At 51.8% G+C, this 24587-nt stretch overlaps 1 protein-coding gene across 4 annotated transcripts; it reads left to right on the top strand.

The window, feature by feature from the left end:
• The first annotated feature begins 3197 nt into the window (after window positions 1–3197).
• Window positions 3198–17931, top strand: MAP1S (microtubule associated protein 1S). Of its 4 annotated transcripts, none has more exons than XR_003140949.3 (8): window positions 3198–3344; window positions 4658–4759; window positions 6217–6299; window positions 7102–7242; window positions 7913–10247; window positions 16637–16872; window positions 17237–17322; window positions 17687–17931. XR_003140949.3 is itself a non-coding variant. In XM_049097720.1 (8 exons), exons 1-7 carry the CDS (start codon window positions 3221–3223, stop codon window positions 17246–17248), a joined length of 3033 nt encoding a protein of 1010 aa, XP_048953677.1. In that variant the 5' UTR covers window positions 3198–3220; the 3' UTR covers window positions 17249–17269; window positions 17687–17802. The 4 variants fall into 4 exon arrangements, 3 of the variants coding, with proteins under 3 accessions (XP_048953677.1, XP_025313780.1, XP_035558475.1); XM_049097720.1 differs by having other exon boundaries at window positions 17237–17269; window positions 17687–17802; XM_025457995.3 differs by lacking the exon at window positions 17237–17322.
• Window positions 17932–24587: the final 6656 nt, after the last annotated feature.

The following is a 24587-nucleotide window of genomic DNA, read 5'->3' as shown; positions in this document are numbered from 1 at the left end:
CCAGCACCCAGAACTAGGGTTCTCAACACACATGCTTAATGGATGCCACAGATGTACAGCACTGGTGAGAGGGATAGAAGGAGGAAAGAAAGGCAAATACTAAAGAGGCTGAAATTGAAATATTGGTGAGGATGGATGTAGCACAGACTTCCTCACCAACCCCTTGAGAAAACAGTCTGGCCATCTCTTACCCCATCTCCCAGCCATCCTGCCCCTAGGCATTTACTGGGAGAGAATGAGGTATAGTCACTAAAAGACATGTACAAAAAAGGTTCAAAACAGTTTTATCCATGATAGCCCCAAATTGGAAACAACCCAAATGTCCACCGACAGGGGAAATGGACAAACAGTGAAAAAGTGGTACCCAGAGGTTTTAATAACAATAATAGTAATGATGGTGATGATAAAATCCAGGTGTTTTCAAGGACACAGAGGCATTGGAACTCTCATATATTGCTGACGGGAATGTGAAATGGTGCAGCCGCCGTGGAAAATGCTCTGGCAGTTCTTCAAAAAAACTAAACATAGAATTACCATGTGACCCAGCAGTTCCACTCCCAGGCTTATACACAAGGGAATGGAGAGCTGGTATTCAACAAAAACGTATCCATGAATGTTCACAGCAGCACTTGTCACAATAGCAAAAAGGCAGAAACAACTCCAGCATCCACCAATGTATGAATGGATAAACAAGATGTAGTAAAACCATACAAAGGAATAAAGTAGTCAGACGTGGATACAACATGGATGTACCTTGAAACAATATGCTGAGGGAAGGAAGCCAGATAGAAATGGCCACACAGTGTATGAAATGTCCAGAACAGATAAATCTGTAGGGGCAGAAAGTAGAATAGTGGTTGCCAGGGGCTGAGGGAATGGAATGGAAATAGGGTTTCCTTTTAAGAGGATGCAAGTTGTTTGGAGCTAGTATTAGTGAAGGTTGCATGACATTGTACTGTCTTTGAATTATATACTTTGAGATGGTTAAAAGAAGTTATATGTTGTATGTATTTTACCACAACGTAAAAAAAAAAAAAAAAAAAAAAAAAGCATTCCCTAAGAATGCTACGCAGCCATGAAAAGGACCAATGCGTGCCCCTTACCATAAGAGAAACCAGAATCAAGAGTGGCCATCCTCTGTGATCCCATTTATGTGAAGTTTAGAACCAGGTAAAACTCACCTATGATGACAGAGGTCGGGGCAGTGGTTGCCTTGAGAGAGGGGAGTGTCAATTGTAGAGTCCAGGGAACTGCCAGGAGCTGGGAATGTCCTAGATCCTGACCAGAGTGCCATCGCCCTCGTCAACCACCACTTTTGACACTTGTGAACTTGACCATGCCTTATGTTAAGCCTCAAGAAAAATGTTAAAAAGAGAAAAGAATTGCCAGGGTAAGAAAACAAAAGTGCCCAGCAGTCCTGAAGGCTGAGTTCCATTTTTCCCCACAAATGGTATCATCTGATCCCTCTAGGGACAGATGACCTTGAAACAGGCATAGAGCTGGGTGGAGACAAAGGCAGGAAGGAAGTAACCTGAGTCTGCTGCCTGGGATTTCAGAAGTGATAACCCAGATGCTTCATCCCTGGGGAAATGCTCCCCACATTTCCCATACAAGCATCATCAACCTGGATGACAGAAAAACCTTAGGACTCCAGAACATTCAGAACATCAGCCCCCACAGTCCTTAGGGAGGACCTTTCCTCCCAAGTCAGACACCCTGGTGGAGACACATCCTCACACATCAGGGCCCTTTAAGACAAACTAGAATTGATAGCAACAGTCATAACTCACAGCCGTAGGCAGGAGGAAGACCATAGACTTCAGTCAGAAGGTCCTGGGTTCAAGTCTTAACCAGTAAATATACATGAAGGAATAAGTAATAAATGAGTGGTAGACTAATGGGCTTTTCATCTCCATTCCACAAGCCTTTATCATGCATTTCCAGGATGCTCAGCCTTGTCTTACAAAAGGCCAGGGCTCAGAGAGGCCTCTAACTGGCCTGGCCTCCAACTCCCAGCCTGGTAGGGGAAATAGAGCCTGATATAGACACTCCCAGTCCTATTATTGCTCAAAGCAATAATGTAAGAAATCACAGGCAGCCAGGACACGGGGGAGGGAGCTAAGAAGGAGGGACTGGGATAGAGGAAGAATGCCAGGGCCAAAAAGGGAGAGGAAGTGGAGTACTGGAACGTTAGACAGCACGTGGCCAGTGACTGTTACACACTGACCAGAGAGGAAGTTGGGCTAAACAACCCCAGATGACGAAAGGCGGACAGGAGGCCAATCCTGTTTCCCAGGCCTTTCCATTTCTGTCTTGATTTGTCTTGTATACCTCCAGGGATGGAGACCTCACTTCCAAGAGAGACAGCTCAGCCCTCCCTGGGCACAGACAACCATCGAAAAGTTTGATGCAACAAAATATTTTTAAGTAGTGGCCACCATAGCTTCAAGGGCTGAATGAGATTGTCTGGGGAGGGAGGGGTACCCATGTGAGACAGGCAGTCAGTGCCTGCCACAGGCTGCTTCTAGAACCAGACTCACTTGGCTTCAACTCTGCTCTACCACTTAAGGGGCTGGTGACTTAATTTCTCCAAGCCTCGGTTTCTTTTCCTCTGAAATGAGCATAATAACATCACCTACCTCATAAATTTATTCAATGAGCTAATGCAGTAAAATGCCTGGCACATAGGTGCAAACGTGTCACCCTGCTCCAGGGCCCAGAGTGCTCTGGAATGTGCCCCAAACACAAAAGTACTTTCCTACCTCTAAGACTTTGCACATGCTCTAACTTCTGCTTCAGATGCTCTGGCCCCACCACTCACACCTGTCAAACTCCTACACATCCCTTAAAACCCTAGCTATAAGATACCTTTCTTTTCTCTGTTAAGCCCTGACCCAGGGAGCTAGGAGCATGTGGGCCTGGTTCCCAGTGGGCCCCTGCGATCATGAGCCCCCGGAGGGCACGTGGCAGGCAGGCAGTTAAAGCTTGTTGAATGAATGAAGGACGCATGGACGAAGGAATGGTCAGTTGGGGCGGGGTGGCCAAAGTGGAGATCCACTTAGGTACCCGCGTCCCCAGCAGCCAAGACCTGAAGGGGGGGCGGCCGGGGGCAGGCGAGGGGCGAGGGGGCTTCCGGGCGGGGTCTCCAGTTCTTCCGGTTCGGCCCCTTTAAGGGGCGGGGCCAGCGGGTGGGCGCTCGGAGCGTCAGTGCGGCGCGAAGATGGCGGCGGCGGCGGCGGCGGGTCCCGGGGCTGCCCTGGCGCCGAGCTCGCTGCTGCTCGTGGTGGGCGGCGAGTGCGGGTGCTCGGGGCTGCTTGCCTACGTGCTGGAGGAGCTCGAGCGAGGTCGGGCCGGCCTGGGGGCGCGGGGCGCGGGAGGCGGGCGCGGCCGTGCGTCTGGGCCCGAGGGCTGGGGGGTGGGGCGGCCGAGCTGGGGGCGGGGAGGAGGGGGGCGGCGGGATCCAGAGGCCGGGAGGCTCGAGCCTCCTCACCGTGTTAGGCGCAGGGCGCGGGCTGAGGCCTTGGGTGCCCACGGAGGGGGCGGCGCCCGGGCCTGTTGGGCTGCCCCGCCCCGACTCGGGTGCAGCCCAGGGATGGGACTCGCGCCCGGCTCTAGGACCCGCGTGATTGGGCAGCGCGGACCATAGCTCCGCTTCCCGCCCAGCGAGCCGGCCGAGGGGAGCGGGGGTCTTCTCGAATCCCCTGGTCTTAGCAGCCTAGACGTCGTGGAGGGAGCAGGGGTGGAGAGGCCGGGCCCGCAGCCGCGGGGCCCATATTCCGTTGCTCCACAGGGAGCTTGCTAATTGGGGTGTGGGCGGGCGCGGCCTGCCCGGGGGATTTGGCATCTGGGGAGGTGAGTCATGGGTGCACCTGCAAGGTTCACCTGCAGCCACTTGGCACGGTGGAACCGGCGGGCTCGGGCGTGGTGCACCCCACACCGTGTTTGGAGGCCATTCATCCCCCCCGAATCAGATGGGCAGGGCCTGCGGTCTGGCGCCTGTAAAATGGGAAGGCAGCGCGCACTTTTGTTCTGGTGTTCGGGAATGTCGTCAGTCTGCGCCCGAGTCCTCCTCCTTCCCTCCCCACTGGCCCATGCGCAGGGATAGTGTGGAGACCACAGGCAGGTTCAGCTCTGCTCTCACAGGGCCAACAGTCTGGTAGGGAGATAGACCCAAAATGGGTGAGGAGGTGGAACAGGTTTTAAGCTCACAAGCTGTCAGCAGTGCTCAGAAGGATGCAAGGGGCTGAGGACCTGAAGGGTAGTCAGATGGAAGGGCCTCCTGAGAGCAGGAGCAGCTGGTGCAAAAGCCAAGAGGTAGGAGCCTGTCTGGCAGGATGGAGGAGCTGTGAGACCAGTGGTGGGGGTCGGGGAGATGATGGAGGGGAGGAGATGACTGTTTAATAGGAGGTGGGAGCTTTGGTACTGATGTGACTCTTCTCTGAAATGCTGAGTTACGCTTTGGGTTCCTTGATGCGGGTGCAGGGGCACTTTGGGTAGTTGTGAAACTCCAGGCTGTTGCATAGTGGAGGCAGGTTGAGGGGAGGGGCTGGGATTGCTCCCACCTGCCAGATGCTAGGTACTGAGATTTCCGGGGAGCTGGGGAGCCCAGCTGATTCCCTCTCTCACTTCTCCTGCTCTCCCTTTCCCCCCATGACAGGCATCCGGTCCTGGGACATTGACCCTAGCATTTGCAGCCTTGACGAGCAGCTCAAGGTTTTTGTGTCCCGGCACTCTGCCACCTTCTCCAGCATCGTGAAAGGTGAGACCGGGGACCCCGCATGCCTCAGCTGCTCCCCTTCCATATGCTTCACCAGGCATATGTTCTCCAAGTGTGAGCTCTGTGACAGGCATTGGGGGGAAGGGGGGGTAAGGTACACTTGTAAAGAACAGCAATAATACAGCTCAGCTCTACAGATTGCAGAGCAGGGGTGGGCCCTGACCCAGTGCTAACTCCCTTGGACATCAGTTATACACAAGACAGGAACTCCTGTTTTTGTCCCCATTTTGCAGATGAGGCAGCTGAGTGGGAGGGGCCGGGGGGATCTCCAAAAGTGGGTTCTTTGGATGAAAGGCATCTGGGGTTGGTGTGTCAAGTGGAGGGAGGGGCCTAGGTGAGGTGAGAAGATATTTGGAAAGTGAGGGGCTGCTTGAGGGGCCCTGGAGGGTGGAGTGTGGGCCCCGTGTGGCAGGGACTGGGTCTGGCTTGTGTCTGTGACCCCTGTACAGGACTGGGTGCACAGTAGGTGCTCAGTAGATGGGGAGCTGGGAAAGGAGCAAGATCGAGAAAGGGGTCGGGATGCCTGGACCACCTCTGCACCGTGCAGGGTGACCTACTGCACAGAGCAGCAGCTGGGCGGGTTCCAGGTGTGTCCTGCAGTCCCTCTTGCCTCAGCCAGCCCGTTGAGTCAGCTCCAGGCTGCTGCAGGAGAGGAAGGAAGTGTCCTTCGCGCCTCATTGTCCTAACCATTCCTGGTGGCTTCCTGACCCCTCACGAGATGGGGGGGCTGGAAATCCTATCTGCTCTGTGTGACCATGGCAGCCATTTCCTCTCTCTATGCCTTGGTTTCCCCACCGGAATGGGGCAATATCCGTACATGATAATAAGCATGTGATAAATTGATAAAAAGTAGACCAGTGCCAAAAGGTCCTTACCTCTCCAGCCTCAGTCCTGGTGCTCCATTTTTGAAACATTGGGCTCTGGGGGCAGACCAGGTTCAGATTCCAGAATCATCCTTACTCCCCTCTTCATGGCCCCCTTGCCCCCATGCTCCCCTATTCTAACCTCACCTGCCACTTTGTGATCCTCAGACACTTGGAGCCCAGGCCTGCTTCAGAGCCTTTGCCCATGTTCTCCCCTCTTCCTGGTATCCCTCATTGGCCCTCCCTGGGCTCAGGCTTCTTGCCTATAAAATGGGGGTGACAGTGGCATCCCCCATAGGGCTGACTGCTGTGAATTGGGGCCTGCAAGCAGTAGAGTCTATGTTGTCATTGCTGTTTCCAGTTTGAGGCCTGCCAAGGCAGATTTCCTGTTCTTGCCTCATCCTGACCTATAGCTCTACCGTGTGCTGTTGACCCTCAGATGACCCTGAGAAGCAGAGTTCTGGAGGGGTTTATGGCTGCCTGGAGTCACACAGGGAGTCAGGGTTCAACACCGGGACAGCCTGGCCCGGTACACATGGCCCAGCCCCAGACTTACTGTGCCCAATTTCCTCGCAGGCCAGCGGAGTTTGCACCACCGTGGAGACACCCTGGAGACCCTGGTCCTCCTAAATCCATCAGACAAGTCCCTATGTGATGAGGTATGGAATAGTTGTCTCCTGTAGGGAGTAGGCTGCCAGGACCAGAGCCATCCCAAGTCCTGACTTCCTGCCTCCCTGACTTTGTGCTGTTGGAAATCCTCTTGACACCCCATTGCATCACCCCCCTCCAGGAAGCCTCCCCAGGTGGACCCAGCTGCAGCTTATTCCCTCCTCAGGGGTGATGGTGGGAGCAGGTGAAGTCAGGAAAGATTAGAGTTTGGGAGGAAGGAACAGAGTGGGGAATGTCTGGAGGCTGGAAGTCAGGATTTGACTTTTGCATCTTGTGCCTCCCTCGTGGCTGGGCCCCAGGAATTATGTGGATTGACTTCTTAATACTTGTAGCTTGTGGACACTATGCCTTTCTTCCAGTTATCCGTGGGAAAGATGGACAAGCTAGAGCCCCAGGACACCCCTCTAAAGAACCTGGTTCGGGTTGATCCCTTTGATCAGAAATGGTCCTTGAGGAGTTCTGAAGGAGATAGAGCTAGACACAGATACTCTTCCCCGTGGCATTGAGGCTGGGCCAGAGAGAGAAGTGGGCTAGAGGGAGTCCAGAAAGGGTATGGTGGGCTTCTAAGAAGAGGAGGCACTGGAGCATGGCTTTGTAGGATGAGCCGCAGGGTACGGGGGTGAGGGGAGCAGGGCTCAGCAGGAGGCCCAGAGGGTATGCTTCTGGCTTCTAGTTGAGTGCTGGGCTGGGGTGGTTATATGTAAATTTGGGGCTGGGGTCCATTCCAGCATGGGTGTGTGTACAGGCTTTGTCATCACATAGAGTAGGGGCTTTAACAGTCTCCGTCCTCAGCTCCGGAATCTTCTGCTTGACCCTGCCCCTCACAAGCTGCTGGTGCTGGCTGGGCCCTGCTTGGAAGAGACAGGGGAGCTGCTGCTCCAGACGGGGGGCTTCTCGCCCCGCCACTTCCTCCAGGTCCTAGGGGACAAAGAGGTAAGCCACCTTCTCATCTTGCTTCCCCTGGCTCTGAATCCTGACTCCTACCCATTGGGCTGTGTGGCCCTAGGGATATATCTCCCCTGCATCACATCTCTTCTTCTGTGGAATGGTAGCAGTGATACATGTCCCTTCTGTTTGGGGGGCTCAGTTTCCTCACCCACCACAGTGTATGGTTTGAAGCTACGCCTGTAGATCAGTAGACCTCCCAGAGACCTTCAGTGGCACCCCAGGCTCTAGGCTCAGTTGGGTAGGGTCCTTTCTAGAGTCTTTAGTCTGGGTGGAGCAGATGAGGAAAAATAATTGGTAAACCATCTTTTCCCATTATAGAGAATGACAAAATGATGGTGAGATAGGAACAGCATACAGAGGTAGGGGACATGGAAGGTCTCCCTGGAGGGAGCTGTGCTGTAGGAGGAGAACAGGAAGTGCAAGGCCCTGAGGTAGGGAGAGTAAGAGAAAGGGTGGGGAGGGAAGTAGATGGTGAGGCAGGCCCATGTGTCTCTGTGGACCTGGGGGAGGGCTGGGTTTTGTCCTAAGGGTGACAAGGGTTGGGCAAGGGATTCTCCGCCCCAGGAGGCAGCAGGATGGGGGTGTCCTGGCCTAGTTTTCCTAAGGGGCTGGGTATTGCCTGGTTCCAGGGGCTAATAATCATTACCTCTTGCAGATCCGGGATCTCCTGGCATCCTCGCCCCCACCTGCAGACCTGCCCAAGCTGACTATCACCTGCCCGACCTTTGGTGACTGGGCCCAGCTGGCACCTGAAGTGCCTGGCCTCCAGAGCGCACTCCAGCTGCAATGGAACCCCCCCATGCAGCTGCCGGCGTCTGAGGGCCTACGCGAGTTCCTGGAGTATGTGGCAGAGTCCCTGGAGCCACCATCTCCCTTTGAGCTGCTTGAGCCGCCGGCATCTGTGGGCTTCCTCAGGCTCGCCCGGCCCTGCTGCTACATCTTCCCTGGCGGCCTCGGCGATGCAGCCTTCTTCGCTGTCAATGGCTTCACAGTGCTGGTCAATGGTGGCTCCAACCCCAAGTCGAGCTTTTGGAAGCTGGTGCGGCACCTGGACCGGGTGGATGCTGTGCTGGTGACCCATGCAGGCGCCGACAGCCTCCCAGGCCTCAACAGTCTGCTGCGGCGCAAGCTGGCAGAGCGTGAGGAGGCAGCGGCTGGTGGGGGCTCCGGGGATGACCGGCTGCGCAGGCTTATCTCCCCCAACCTGGGGGTCGTGTTCCTCAATGCCCGCGTGGCCACCTCCCGTCTGGTGAGCGGCGAGGACGAGGCAGAGCTGGCCCTGAGCCTCCTGGCCCGGCTGGGCATTACACCCCTGACTCTGAACCGCGGGCCGCTCCCAGCTGAGCCCACTGTGCTCTTTCAGAAGATGGGCGTGGGCCGGCTCGACATGTATGTACTGCACCCCCCTGCTGCTGGAGCTGAGCACACACTGGCCTCCGTGTGCGCCCTGCTAGTGTGGCACCCCGCAGGCCCCACTGAGAAGGTGGTGCGCGTGCTGTTCCCTGGCTGCACACCACCTGCCCGCCTCCTGGATGGCCTGGTCCGCCTGCAGCACTTGGGATTCTTGCGGGAGCCCGTGGTGACTCCCCAGGACTTGGCGGGGCCTCGAAGAGCTGAGAGCAAGGAAAGCGTGGGCTCCCGGGACAGCTTAAGAAGAGAAGGCCGGATAACAGCACTCACCAGGTCTTCCCAGGAGCGCCCTGGAGTGGCCCGGAAGGACCCGCCTCGAGTTGAGGGCCCCCGCAGGGCTGAGAAAGAAGCCAAGGTCCCCCGGGAGGTGAAGAAGGACCCCAAGCTAAGCGCCCCTCGGACCCAGCCCCGGGAGGTACGCCGGGCAGTCTCCGCTTCTGTTAATGTGAAGAAGGCGGGTGCCCAGGCGGCCCCCAGACCCCGCAAAGCACCCAATGTCCCCCGCCCAGGTGCCCCACCAATGGAGAATGGGCCCCACAGCCCCCCCAGCTTCCGGTGTGGGGAGGCCAGCCCCCCAGCAGAGGTCTATAGTTCCCCAGCTCCCCAGCTGGTGGCCACACCCAGCCAGGAGAGCAGCCTGGAGCTGGGGCTGAGCCCAGCCGGGGAGGAGAAGACCCTGGAGCTGCTTTTGGATGCTGGCACACCCCGGCCTCACACACCCTCACCTACTGGAGCCCAGCAGGGCCCAACTGAAGGCAGTGGGCGACTGTCACTGAGCCCGCTGCGCGGCGGGGAGGCTGGGCCAGATGCCTCACCCACAGTGACCACACCCTCGCTGCCAGCTGAGGTAGGCTCCCCACACTCCACAGAGGTAGACGAGTCCCTGTCCGTGTCCTTCGAGCAGGTGCTTCCGCCACCACCTGCCACTGCGAGCGAGGCTGGGCTGAGCCTCCCACTCCGTGGCCCCCGGGTACGGCGATCAGCCTCCCCACATGATGTGGACCTGTGCCTGGTGTCACCTTGCGAGTTTGAGCACCGAAAGGCTGTGCCCATGGTGCCAGCACCCGCATCCCCCGGCAGCTCAGATAGCAGTGCTCGGTCCCAGGAGCGGGCGGGCGCTCCAGGGGCCGAGGAGACGCCACCCACATCCGTCAGTGAGTCCCTGCCCACCCTGTCTGACTCAGACCCCCTGCCTGCCGCCTCTGGCACCGCGGACTCAGATGAGGACATGGAGGGCTTTGGGGTCCCTCGCCGTGACCCGCTGCCCGAGCCTCTCAAGTTCCCCCCACCGCTGCCCACCCCACCCAGCATATGCATGGTGGACCCTGAGATGCTGCCCCCTGAGCAGGCACGGCTGACAGAGGGCCTCAGCCGCACCCGGAAGTCCCTGGCTCGCCCCAACCCCAGCACTGCTGCTCCCAAAGCCACTGCAGCGAGCACTGCCAAAACCAAGGGACTGGCTGGTGGAGACAGGGCCAGTCGGCCGCTCAGCACCCGGAGTGAGCCCAGTGACAAGGGAGGTCGGGCACCTCTGTCCAGAAAGTCCTCAGTCCCCAAGACGACCACTCGGGGCCCACCTGGTGAGTACCCAAGAGCTGGCATCCTACAGTGTTACTGGCTCAAGTCTTTGTTCCATACTTGCTGTGTGGTCTCAGCCACACCTGCCATCCTCTCTGGGCCTCCGTTTCTCACATAAAATGGAAATTCTGCCTCACTGTTTAGGCACTTGTAATTCCTAGGCACTCAAGCATTGCTGTCAGTGGAAACATAAAGTGGGCATATCTGTCGTCATGAACTTGAGCCCTAGTAAGAAGAAATAGGTGAAATTAATTTTAATAGTATATTTAACCATTTTGTGTGGAGGTTCCCAATCCCACCACCACCAGGTTCGATGATTGGCTGGGAGGACTTGGTTGACAGTTCTCCTGATGGCTGAATTGTATTATTAGAGCAAAAGGATACAGAATAGAATCATTGAGGGCAAGGGGCACAGGCGGAGGTGGGGCCCCCTGGGGGGGGGGGGGCGGGAGGGGGAAGCCAGGCACAGGCTTCTAGAGCTATCTCCCAGCATAGTCACACCATGTGCTTCAATGCCGAAGCAGGGACCCAAGATGACCCATGTGAAGTGGTGCCTACCAGGGAGGTTTGTAAAAGACACAGTGCCCAGGGTTTCTGGGGGGCGCTGATTACATTGGCACCCTCTGCCTGACACGCACCCAAATTCCAGACTCCTCAGAAAAGGGGGAGCAGGGGTTCAGCAGGAGCCGCAGTGCTGCAGGACAGGTGAGCACACAGGCCACCCTTGTCACTCAGTGGGGACCTCTCTGAGATTTAAATTCCCGAGACTGCAGCCAAGGGCCACTCTGGAAGCAGACCTTTCTAAGGCTAGCAGTCTCAGGTATGCCAGGCTAACTTTTCTCCTGGTTTTCCTTAGTTGTGATGAAATGTATGCAACATGGCGCCAGTTGTATTAAGTACATTCACATTGTTGTGCAGCCATCCTTGCCCTTGCTCTCTAGGACTCTTTCTGTCTTGCAAAACTGAAATTCTGTCCCCCTTAAATACTAACTCCCCATTCCTTCTCTCCTCCTCCCCAGCACCCACCATTCTACTTGGCTGTTTCTATGACTTAGGTACTCTAGGCATCTCCTGTGAGTAGAATCGTACTCTATTATCTTATTTCATACTCGGTCTTATTTCACTCTAGTAGAATGTTTCTGTGGTTTATCCATCCTGTAGCCTGCGTCATAACCCGCCCCTCCTCCGCCTTTTTTTTTTTTTTTTTTAAGGACATTCCTTCCTTGGGTGCCTGGTGGCTTAGTTGGTTAAGCGTCTGACTCTTGATTTCAGCTCAGGTTATGATCTCAGGTCATGATCTCAGGGTTGTGAGATCAAGCCTCACATCAGGCTCAGTGCTCAGTGAGGAGTCAGCTTGAGATTCTCTCTCTCCCTCTGCCCCTCCCTCTGCTCATGCTTCTCTCTCTCAAATAAATAAAATATTTTTTAGTGATGCTTGGGTGGCTCAGAGGTTGAGCATCTGTCTTTGGCTCAGGTCGTGATCCCAGGTTTGGGGATCAAGTCCCACATTGGGTTCCCCATAGGGAGCCTGCTTCTCCCTCTGCCTGTGTTTCTGCCTCTCACTCTGTATCTTTCATGAATAAATGAATAATATCTTTAAAATATACATATATATATATATATATTTTTTTTTTTTTTAAATATCTGGGGCGCCTGGGTAGCTCAGTTCAGTGTCTGCCTTCTGCTTGGGTCATGGTCCTGGGATCAAGCCCCATGCCAGACTCCCCCTGCTGCTTCTCCCTCTCCCTCTGCCTCTCTCCTCTGCTTGTGCACACGTGTGCTCTGTTTCTCTCTTCCTTAAATAAAGTCTTAAAAAAAAAATTTCCTTCCTTTTTAAGGTTGAGTAACATTCCATTGTGTGGCTGACCATATTTTGTTTATCCATTCACCCGTTAATGGACACTTGAGTTGTTTCTACCTTTTGGTTGCTGTTGGTTGAATCATACTGCTTTGAACATGGTTGGACAAATACCTCTTGGAGACCATGCTTTCAAGTCTTTTGGGTATATTCCCAGAAGTAGGAGTGCTGGATCACATGGCAATTCTATTTTTGATTTTTCGAGGAACCACCATACTGTTTTCCACAGCGGCTGCACCATTTTACATTCCCACGAACAACGCAGAAAGATTTTAGTTTCTCCACATCCTTGCCAACACTATTTTCTGAATTTTGATAGTAGCCATGTGATGGGTGTTATGAAGCTTTTGCTTTGTTCTAAGAGCTTTATGGTTTTGGCTCTTACATTTTATTCCTTGATTAACTAATTTTTTTTTTTTTTTTAAGATTTTATTTATTCATGAGAGACACAGAGAGAGAGGCAGAGACATAGGCAGAGGGAGAAGCAGACTCCTCGCAGGGAGCCTGATGTGGGTCTGGAGCCGGATGTGCGACTCCCATCCCGGGACTGGGATCACGCCCTAAGCAGAAGGCAGACGCTCAACTGCTAAGCCACCCAGGCGTCCCAATGAATTAATTTGTTTAAAAAAGATTTTATTAAAAAAAAAATAAAATAAAAAAATAAAAAAAAATAAAAAAGATTTTATTAATTTATTCATGAAAGACACTGAGAGGCAGAGACGTAGGCAAAGGGAGAAGTCTGGACTCCAGGATCACAACTTGAGCTAAAGGCGGATGCTCAGCTGCTGAGTGACCCAGGTGCCCAAGCCTAGAAGAGTTTTAATTACTGATTCAATCTCCTTACTAATAATAGATCTGTTGAGCTTTTCTGTTTCTTTGTGATTCGGCCTTAGTAGGTTTTGTGTTTCTAGGAATTTGCATATTTCTTCCAGGTCATCCAGTTTGTTGGTTGTGCAGCTATTCATGCTACTCTCTTACTTACTGCCTTTACGTCTGTAGAGTCAGTAGGAGTGTCCCCACTCTTCTGATCTTCGGAAGTTGAGTCTTCTTTCTTCTTAGTCTAGTAAAGGGCTGTCAATTTTGTTAATCTCTTTGAAGAACCAACTTGCGGTTTTGTTGATTATCTTTTATGTTTTTCTAGTCTCAATTTTAAAAATTTCTGCTTTTATCTTTACTATTTGATTTTTTTCTGCTACCTTTGGATTTCTCTTTGTTCTTTTTCTAATTCTTGGGTTGCAAGGTTGTCATGTTGAGATTTTTTTTTTAAGATTTTATTTATTTATTCATGAGAGACACAGAGAGAGGCAGAGACACAGGCAGAGGGAGAAGCAGGCTCCATGCAGGAAGCCTGACGGGGGACTCGATCCTGGGACTCCAGGATCACGCCCTGAGCTGAAGGCAGACGCTCAATCGCTGAGCCACCCAGGTGTCCCGAGATGTTTTTTAATATAAACGTTTATAGGTATAAACTTCCCCTTTGTCTCTGTTTTCTCTCAGAGATTGTCTTTCAGCAGTCAGGTCACAGTGGGTCTCTCTGAGGTCATCCCACTTGGAACCTGTTGAGCTTTTTGGACATTCATACGCACGCCTTGCATCAATTACAGCAAGTTAGGGCCATTATTTCTTCAAATAATCATTCTGCCCTTTTCTCTCCTGGGACTCCGACCTGTGTATTGGCCCTTTTGATGGTGTCCAACGAGTCCCTTAACCACTGTTCACTTTCTTCGGTCTTACTCTCTGTGTTCCTCAGACTTGATCAGTGCCATTGTCCTGTCATTAAAAATCGCTGTTTAAATCATGAATCAAATTCCTCTCGTGAATATTTCATTTCAGTTGTACTTCTCAGTTGCAGAATTTCTTTTGGATTTACTTTTTACATTTTCTATATCCTTAATGTTTCTGTTTTGTTCATGCAGCATTCTCTTGCAGTCTTCCTTTCTTTCTGTGAGCATCTTTAAGACCATCGTTTTAGGGGATCCCTGGGTGGCTCAGCTGTTTAGTGCCTGCCTTAGGCCCAGGGCGTGATCCTGGAGTCCCGGGATCGAGTCCCACATCGGGCTCCCTGCATGGAGCCTGCTTCTCCCTCTGCCTGTGTCTCTGCCTCTCTCTCTCTTTCTCTCTCTATGTCTCTCATAAATAAATAATAAAATAAAATCTTTAAAAAAAAATCGTTTTAAAGTTTTTATCCAATGAGCCAGCCATTTGGCCTTTCTCAGGAGTGGTTTCTGGGGTTTTTTCCCCTTTTTTTCCTTTGACTAGGTTTTGCCTTTCCTGTTTCTTTGTATGCCTTGTGATTTTTGCTGTTGTTGAAAACTGGACATTCAAATTTAATAATGTATTAACTCTGGAGATCCAAATCTCCCCCTCTCCCAGAGGAAGGTTTGTGTGGCTTCTCTGGTTAATTGATGTGTGCTGCCTCTGTGCTGAGGGTCAGTCTGAGGTGGAAACCAAGGGTCTTCTCAAGTCTTCTCTGAGTCTGCACCTTTCTCCACGTGCATGGTGACCACCCTAAATCTCTTTTTAAATGTTTTAATTCCAGTATTGTATTAGTTTTGGTGTTAAATTAGTTTCAGATGTACAATACAGTGATTTAATGCAGTGGGTTTTGAATGGCATAGTCCTTACGTGTTTGGCTCCCGAAGGGGGAAAACAAAAAATGAAGGGAGGTGGGAGGGAGGAAAAATGTTCCCAGTCCTCTCAGTCTCACATAAGAGGAGGAGGGGCTGCCCGTATGACTATTGTCTGGGTCAGGAGACAGATTCCTTGCTTCCTGCCGCATCAGCATCCCTGAATCCTGCTGAGTTCAGTCTGCCCTGCGTGCTACTGTATCAGAATATTCCAACGTGTCCATGTCCTCCATATGAAAAATTACTATCTAGTTCCTCTTCTTGTTGCCACACTAAGTCTTGGGTGCCTGGCATGTGCTTTGCACGCCCAGCTCATCTTGGCTAGTACCTGCCCCATTCTAGTGCTTGGTGACCCCTGCTGGAGGGCGGGGGGTGGGGGGTGGGGGGTGGGCAGCGATGAAGGTTGGCAGTGATAGTAACATGAGCTTGTGTCCCTGAGTGCTTCTCACCTATTCCAGGTGCGTGGGTGGCCCTGCCCTACAGAAGCTGACCATGTCTCTGGCTTCTCTCGCCCTGTCAGTTCTTAGCGTCAGTGTCCATCTGAGCTGCCACCTCTTATCCTTCTTGGGCTCATTCCAAGACAGGCACCTAGTGGGCCCCTGTGAGCTTAAGCAGGTCGGGGGTCCCCAGCACAGCAGCAGATGGCAACCCCAGCCTGTGGGCAAGGCTAGCAGCTGGAGGCTGAGTCCTCCAAGGCCCTGTCTGCCGGGGCACTTGGCCACTTGGGGTCTCCTCCTCCTACTGGATCCGATAGAATGACCCTCCATGCTAATGTCAGCAAACTGTGTCTTCAGAAGGCCGGAAGCTTTACGGGCCAGATGGTCTCTGCCCCAACGACTCAGCTCTGCCCTTTGGCATAACCGCAGCTTAGTATATAACCAAATGGGCAACCTGGTAAAACTACATTTCCAAAAGCAGGCAGTGCTGTCATTTGGCTGTCCTTGCTCTACCCCTGCCCTCCTGCGCTGAGGCTTCTACCCATGTTCCCCTAGTCTTCTCTTCGTTGTTCTACCTCTCTGCCTCCTGTCTCCCCTGTGCCTTCCATAGCTATGGTGGCTTTCTCTTCCTGAGTCTTAAGGTCCTCACCACCGCTGCACCTAGCTATGGGTGAGGGAGGTCACTGGCCCCAAGCTGAGGGATTCATGCATTCTGCAAGTGCCCTGACAGCCTCTGGATGCATACCCTGAGCTTGGCAATGTTATGATTCTAAGATGCCAAGCATCTGGCCGGGTTCCTATGCCCAAGATCCAGGTATGTCCTCAATCAGTTGATTCTGAGACACACCTGGGACTGGTGGCCTCATCCTCTTTGCACAGGCTCTGGATTCAGAGCCATAGATGAGGCTTTGCGAGAGCCGTGCCACATCCTGGGTCTCCCTCTTGCAATTCTGCCCCTCCCACACCCACTCTATCTCCCCATTGCCCTTGAGGACGGGTATTTTTGTCTCTCTCGGTTAGTGCCATGTCCCCAATGTCTGATGCCCAGGAGGGCTTGATAAATGTTCCTTGAATAGTTGAACAGATGGGCGCTGCAGAAGCAGCACATTGTTCTAGGTACTGGCTGCTTTGGGAGCTTAAGCTTGAAAACCTCCTCTTCCAGGAAGCCCTCCCTGATTGTCCCTTCATACCTTCCCTTACCTCTGGCCCTGGGTATGTCTGTGACCAGAGACTAGCCAGGGAGGGTCCAGGCACTGAGGGTATGACCATGGGTATTTGCAGAGTTCATTGAGTAACTTCCCATGCCAAGGAGAGCTAATCAACTATAAGATAGATCAGGCCTTCTCCTGGGGAGGGGGAGCTACTTGGGGGAGGTGTAGGGAGAGCTGGGAGCCTCTCCCTGGGCTCTGGTTCTCAGCCTCTTCCTGGTCCCAGGAGCTCAGGACTGACCCCGTCCTTCTTGCCCACAGGGTCAGCTGGCAGCCGGCCAGGTGGGTCAGCAGCCCCTCCAGGGTCCCCCGTCTACCTTGACCTGGCCTATCTGCCCAGCGGGAGCAGTGCCCGGCTAGTGGACGAGGAATTCTTCCGGCGGGTGCGTGCACTCTGCTATGTCATCAGTGGCCAGGACCAGCGCAAGGAAGAGGGTATGCGGGCCGTCCTGGATGCACTACTTGCGGGCAAGCAGCAGTGGGACCGTGACCTCCAGGTACGTGACCACCCCAGGGTCTCAGACAGTCTTAGCACGAGGCCTCCTGATCTTCCTGTCGAACTTAGTCTTAGGAGGTCTGTGTGACCTTCACCCACCCACAGAGGGATTGGGGCCCAGGGAGACAAAGCTGTGTCCCCAAGGCCACAGAAATGAGGGTGAGAGTCAAAGTCCCACCAGGACTCTTCCTGTTGCTTCCACTTTGTCTGCAGCAGCCTGGGTGCAGGGCAGGGCTGGTGTGATCCCCTCCCCTGACCCTCCGGGCCCTCAATCATCCCAGTTGTGAGAATTAGCCAGAAGGAATAGGTGATGTCTGTGCAGTTGACAAAGTTGAAAATTGACTGTGGGCTGGCTTTGTCTCCAGAGGAAGCCTTGAAGCAGATCTTTGGAGGATAAGGCAAGTTTGGGAAGAAGCAGGAGCTTCCGAGCACCTGGCCACCCATGCAGGGTGTGAGTGAGCCCACTCCCAGCCTTACGGGGAACCCACATGGCCCCTGCTCCTCCTGCAGCTTGTAGAGAGCTGGGAGGGAGAGTTTGAGGCACGGGGTGGCAGTAGAAAAAGCCTGCTATGGGCAAGGGAGGAGCCAGAGGGAGCCTAGTCTCCTGTGTTGTGAGAGGGTCCCTGGGGTGCCGTGGGGAAGAGAAGGGACTTTGGGGATGGACTGGCCACCAGCTACAATCGTCCTGGCGACAGAGAAAGGAAGCAGAGCAAATGGGTTCAGAGAAGGGCCTTGGGTGCCAGGAGTGGAGCAGGGGCTGGGCCAGGAGGGGAGGGTGCACCCCCTCACTGTCAGTCCATCTGTCTCACCCGCAGGTGACCCTGATCCCCACCTTCGATTCAGTGGCAATGCACGAGTGGTACGAGGAGACTCATGCTCGGCACCAGGCGCTGGGCATCACCGTGCTGGGCAGCAATAGCACCGTGTCCATGCAGGACGAGGCCTTCCCCGCCTGCAAGGTGGAGTTCTAGCTCCGTTCCCGACACCCACCCCCTCAGCCCAGAATCTGCCACTGTCCCGAGATTCCCCTGCATCAGAAATAAACCAGGTACTCCACTCAGCTGTGGCCTTGGTTCCTTCTGCTGACAAGAGACTTGGCAGCATCTGGGACAGTCATCACCACTGCCCAGGCCCCCAGGTTGGGGGATCCCCAGGAGCCAGGGGATGCCCAGGTCAGGCACACTCTGACCTCCACCTCGCAGATGGGAAAACCCCGGCCCAGGGGAGGGTGGCCTCTCTGGAAATGCTGCTGACTGTGGCCTCCAGCCTGACCTGGTGGTGACCGTGAGAGGCTGATTTTACCAGTGGGGAAGCTTGTTCCCCTGGGCAGCCGCTGGACCCCCACCTCACACACACATGCATCAGTGACCAAGGTGAGATTTGAACCCCAGGGGCCCCATGCTCCAAAGCTAGAAAACAGGTTACTTTCTGTTCCTAGAGATAATTGATGCTCATGGCAGGAGAGTCACACACTACAGAGAGCCCTTAAAGAAGAATCTGAAGCCCAAAGGGTAGACTGCATCAATGCCTGAAGGCCCCCTTCTCTGCATGTATGATGATACCTGGCCATAACATTAGAGAAGATGCCGTGCGTGCTGACCCAGAAAGCATATGCCTGAGTCCTGTCTCCTGGTATCTGGGGGTGTGACCATGTAGAGAGGTGCAGTTAAGTGAAGGGCCTTAGGATTATCTGGATGGGCCCTGAATCCAATGACAGGTGTCTTTATAAGAGACAAAGAGGAGAGACACAGCCAGAGAGAGGAAGGCCAGGTGGATTTTGGGCCCAGGGGCCACAGGCTGAGGATCACTGGAGCCTCCAGAAGCTCGGAGTGGTGAGGAGTGATCCTCCTCTAGAATTTTCTGAAGGAACTGACCCTGCTGACACCCTGATTTCGGAGTTGTTCTTCCAGAAGTGCTCAAGAGTGAAATGTTTGTGGCCATTTGTGACAGTGGCCCCAGAGTGGCGGGCACACCACTCTCTTCCCTGGATGTGGTGGCCTGAAATCCCCACCTGTGGCTGCCTATGGCCTCCTACAGCCGACTCCTCCCTGCAGTCACATCCGGCACTGGCTCAGCACGGTCAGGCTGCTTGAACCAAAGCCCCAGCAGCTTCAACACTGACACTCACTTCTCACAGCCCTGGAGGCTGGAAGTCAGGGTGCCAGCACAGTCGGGGTCTGCTGAGGATACCTCCTGGCTTGCAGCTGGCTGTCTTCTGGCCAGGTCCTCACGTGGAGAGGGACGGGATGTGGGGACACATTCTCTCATACCTCTTCTTAGAGCACCAATCCTAGTGCGAGCCCCCCACCTCCACTACCTGATGATCTCCCAAAGTTCCCACATCCACAGACCCCCCTCACGATAGGAAGTAGGGCTTAAACATAGGAATTGGCAGAGGTGGGAGGTTGTACTGGTTACGTCCCAACCTGTCAATATCCAGTGTGTGCTTGGACTGGCCTCTGTGGTGCTGACTGTAGGACACCCTTCAGCAACAACCATCAGGAAACAAAAAAGTAAAGGCTCATTCCTTACAAGACCTGGAAGATTGTACAGCACCCCAGGGCCACACAGTGAGGAGGTGGAGAACAGAGAGAGAGCCACCTGTTCACTGGCTGGGCCTCTGCTTTTACTGGGGTTCACAATGGGAGCCTGGGTCTCCCAGGGCTCATTGTTTATTGATAAACCTTAAACATAGGAGTGGGAATGTAAAATGCCAGAAGGGGGGAAAAAAGAAGTGGCCCCAAGGGCCAGTTATCAAAACCAAGGAGCGCCTGGGTGGCTAAGTCAGTTAAGTGTCTGCCTTCAGCTCACGTCATGATCCCAGAGCTCTGGGATCGAGCCCTGTGTCAGGCTCCGAGTCTGCTTCTCCCTCTCCCTCTGCCCCTTGCTTGTGTGTTCTCACTCTCTGCCAAATCCTAAGAAAACAAAAAATAAAAAACTCAAGACCCCTCAAATAAAGGAGCCTCAGTGTGGGGAGGCAACCTGGCTCTTTTTATCTAGTAGTGTGGCTGACAAACAGGTTTATTCCAGATAGCCATCTTTGAAGCAGATGCCTGGGCACTCAAAGCTTAAGTCAGACACTTGTGTTACAAGAAGGAAAAAAAAAAAATGGACTGGGCTCGCACCCCACAGGACACACAGTTCAGTCCAGAGTTGTCAGGGCGGTAGCAGGTGGGGAGATGGCTACAAAGGATTGGTGTGGGGGACCTCACTGCTTCCTGTAAGGGCCAGGTGTCTGGCTGTCATCATGTGGCATGTTGGGGCTGGATGGGGCCAGGCTTCCCAGGCGGGAAGCGCAGACGGACCTCAGGAGTGCCCACACCAGACCCCCCAGGGACGGAACTTCCCAGGGTGCCGTGGGTGATGCCACGGCTAAGCTCAGCACACAGCACACAGCGGGAAAGGGAGCAGCGGTCTGGGGGTGCTGCTCAGCACATGGGGCCTGGGTCTGCCACCCTGCACCCACTTGTTTGCCCCTGCACCTGCCTCTTACCACACTTACAGGGAAGCGAGAGTGCTCGTGCCACACCCGGCCAGGTGTTTCGTGTCCAGTAAAGCCGGCATGGCTGCTGCTACTCCAGGACAGGCAGGCTATAGCCCTCTGCCCGCTTTTTCCTGTTGCCAGGTAAGGGTGGGCTTCTGAGCCCCGGGCCTCAGGGTGGGTCTCTGTAAACAGGAGGCCACATTGCCGAGTTTGCACTTTGGCCAAACTGTCCAGTGACGGGTACTGCCTCCCATCCTCAGTTCATCTGGTGTATTACCAGGAGGTTTTCTAAAATGAATTTATCCATAATAAGCTGCTTCCACTGTTTTATATGTATGTCTTTTCCTCATTTATACATCATAATTCTGTTTTTTAAATACACTTAAAATTTTTTTTAATTGTGCTTAAAAAAACATTTACCATCTTAACCATTTTTTTATTTATTTTAATTTTTATTTATGATAGTCACAGAGAGAGAGAGAGAGAGAGGCAGAGACACAGGCAGAGGGAGAAGCAGGCTCCATGCACCGGGAGCCCGATGTGGGATTCGATCCCGGGTCTCCAGGATCACGCCCTGGGCCAAAGGCAGGCGCCAAACCGCTGCGCCACCCAGGGATCCCTACCATCTTAACCATTAAGCTTTTGTGGTAAGCTTTTTTTTTTTTTTCCAGATTGACCTCAATTTCATGATCATTTTTTTCTGTAAACATTTTATTTTTATGGTTTTCAAACCATGGTTTTTAAATGTCTTTTGCACTATGAGAGGCCTATCTTGCAGCTGGCACAAATTCTCCCATGATATTTTTCTCTATTTATAATTTTAACTTTTATTTTTATCCTACTAGTACTTATATAGGAATAAAGAGAGATGGAGGGGTTGCTCCAGCCCAAAGGGCCATCTGATTGTCCCCAGGCTGGGTACAGGTTTGAAACACTCCCTCCTCCCTGAATAAGACCCTAGTGTGTCGGCGTCTGTTTCTGCATCTGCTCTAATCCATCACCAGCTTTTCTGGTCCTCTCCAGGCTATTTCATTGGTGTAGCCCTGTGTGTCTTAATAGGTCCTCAGCAGGTTCTTTCTCCTTCATTTTATTTTTTCCCTTCATAAATTCCCAGCTGTTTTCACATGCTCATTCCTCTTAGAGTTCTAGAAACTACACAGAAGGGGCCCAAACACACGCTAAAAGAAATGCTACAGAGGCGCCTGGCTGGCTCTATCAGTACAGCAGGTGATCCCTTGATCTCGGGGTTGTGAATCTGAGCCCCATGTTGGATGTGGAGATTACTTAAAAAAGTAAAATCTTTAAGAAATATTATAAACTTCTGCTTTTGACCATATCGTAGACTAGATTCTCATGCTGATCATCCAAGAAAAACAATGAAAATTGCTGGGTAAAAATGAGTTAAATCCTGATTACTGTGTCAGTGAGCCACCAGAGGATAAGAAGCAAGAGCCCCAGGAAGGAAGCAGCTTTTGTGTTACACGAGGTGGGTTTGGTCTTCTGTTTTCATGGACTTCAAAATGGTGGGTCTGTTAAGTCAAGACCTCAAAGAGTGAAGTCAAGGGACACCTGGATGGTTCAGTGGTTAAGCATCTGCCTTTGGCTCAGGTCATGATCCCGGGGTCCTGGGATCGAGTCCTGCATCAGGTTCCCCACGGGGAGCCTGCTTCTCCCTCTGTCTGTGTCTCTGCCTCTCTCTGTGTCTCTCTCCTGAATGAATGAATGAATGAATGAATGAATGAATGAATATCTTAACAACAACAAAAAGTGAAGTCAAAATCAAAATAAGATTTTCAAAAAAAAAAAAAAGATTTCCCAGGAATGGAAAGGAAACTTGGTTGTCTCTGGCCTGGCTGTTGGGAGGAAGAGGGGAAAGAATCTAGTGTGAATGGTGAGCTTGCTTGAGTCTGCAGCTCCAGCGTTACCTGGGTGGCCAGAGGCCTCCAGTGGACGAAACGGTTTAAAGTTGTCCAAGGTGATGATGACCCTGGAGGTCTGCTGGATGGGCCTTCAACCCCCATCACATCCCAGAAACTAGGAACCTGCATCGAAACTCACAACCTGTCCCTGTGGGTGGGAGCCAGGGGACACTAAGGCAGCAGAGACTTCCATTGTCAGCATCATCAGACCCAGAATCTGTGTTTAACCCTGAGGTGTGAACAAAGAGCAAGACATTTGTAGAAGAGCCAAATAGAACTAAGAGAAATTATCAAATGATGAAGGTTTTGAACGCTGGATGCGACTAACTGGATTTGAGCTAGCTGAAGAGAAAACTGGTGAGCTAGAAGATGGGTGCAGTGAATTTCCCAAACATGGGAAGAGAGGGAAAGTTAAGAGATGGAGAGAGCAGAGGCAAACTCTGAAGAGGGTGAAGGCAGAGAATTTTCCAGAACTGATAAGACACCAATTCACCAGGACTCAGAAAGCTAACCACATCCCAAGCAAGGTGTATATACGTGTGTGTGTGTGTATATGAATGTATATGTATATGTGTACATATGTATATATATAAAATAGCTGACTTGGGCCTGAAAACCAAAGTCACCAAGAAAAGTAAGAATGACGATGGAGAGGCAACTTCTCAGTCCCACTGTCCGGACCTGGGGACACCACTTTCAGGGCTCTGAGAGAAAGCAGCAGCCCAGAGATGCTCACCCCGCAAAAATATCTCTTGAGAAGGATAGAGAAGCGAGCCTCTTGCTAAACAAAATTCTAAGGGAACTGTTTTAGGCAGAAAGAAAAGGATCAGGCAGGAGGGCTGACATGCAGGAGGAGAGAGTAAGCAAAAAGGTGGGAAATGCAACTGAAGAAACCTCACTTTCAGTAGCAAGAATTTGTAATGTCCAACGTGGAGGATTAAAGTCTCAATTAAATTAGACAACAATGGGGGTACCTGGGTGGCTCAGCCAGCTGACTGTTGGCCTTTGGCTCAGGTCATGATCCCAACGTCCTGGGACGGAATCCTGCATTGGGCTCCCTGCTCAGCGGGCATCTGCTTCTCCCTCTGCTTCTCCCTCTCCCTCTGCTCCTCCCCTCTGCTCGTGTGCTTTCTCTCTTTCAAAACAATAAATAAATAAATATTTTTTAAAAAAACATAAAGTAAATAAATTAGGCAACAATGGCAAAAAACAGTTGAGTGGAGTAAGGTTTTAAAATCCTTGTGTAAGCATGCCTCATTTTACTGGGTTTTTACAAATTGAAGGCAACTCTGCGTTCAACAAGTCAATCAGCACTTTTTTCCCAACAGCATCTGCTCACTTTGCATCTCTGTCACATTTTGGTAATTCTCAGCAATGTTTCAAACTCTTACTATATTTGTCATGGTGGTCTGTGATCAGTGGTTACAACTCTGAAAGCCCAAATGATGTTTAGCATTTTTCAGCCATAAAGTATCTTTTAATTAAGCTATGTGCTTTTTTCGGGACACTTGGCTTGGCTCAGTGGTTGAGCATCTGCCTTTGGCCCAGGGCGTGATCCTGGAGTCCCGGGATCGGGTCCCACATGGTGCTTCCTGCGTGGAGCCTGCTTCTCTCTCTGCCTGTGTCTCTGCCTCTCTCTCTCTCTCTCTATTTCTCATGAATAAATAAATAATATCTTTAAAAAAATAAAGGTATGTGCGTTTTTTGGACACAATGTTATTGCACAATTAGTAGACTACGTGTGGTGCAAATATAACTTTTATAGGCACTGGCTGGAAGACCTCAAATTTCATTTGACTGGCTTTATTTGAATATTTGCTTTATTGTGGTTATGGTCTGGAACTGAACCCACAGTATCTCTGAGGTATGCCTGTATTGTTTGAGGGGAGTAGGACACATTACTTGGTTGAGTGGGGTAGAAAATATTAATAGTTACAGTAAATACAAGGAAAATAGAGCCAGTCTATAATTTCCAAACTAGTAGGGGGCAAAAAATTGGAATTAAAAAGAATTAATCCAAAATAATTCTTCCATAGCAAAGGAGGTTCAGGTAACCCAAAATAAGATCATGAAAATACATACAATTTGCCAGCAATTACAATAAATGTAACTGATCAAGTTAAAGGACAAAAGATGGTCAGACTGTTATCTTTTTTTAATTCAAAATTTTAAGCTATCTACAAGAAATAACTAAACACTTATGTTTAGATGCTGAAAATTTTAAAAGATGAGAAAAAAATAAACCTGGGAAATGCTAAAGAAACAAAGCTGATATGCTTATATTAATAAAGTTAGATTTTTGTATATTTTTAG

The sequence above is a fragment of the Canis lupus genome, chromosome 20 (genome assembly GCF_003254725.2).
Source record: "Canis lupus dingo isolate Sandy chromosome 20, ASM325472v2, whole genome shotgun sequence".
Lineage (NCBI taxonomy): Eukaryota > Metazoa > Chordata > Mammalia > Carnivora > Canidae > Canis > Canis lupus.
Note: the sequence above shows the minus strand (reverse complement) of the source record. Positions and strands in the feature narration are given on the sequence as shown.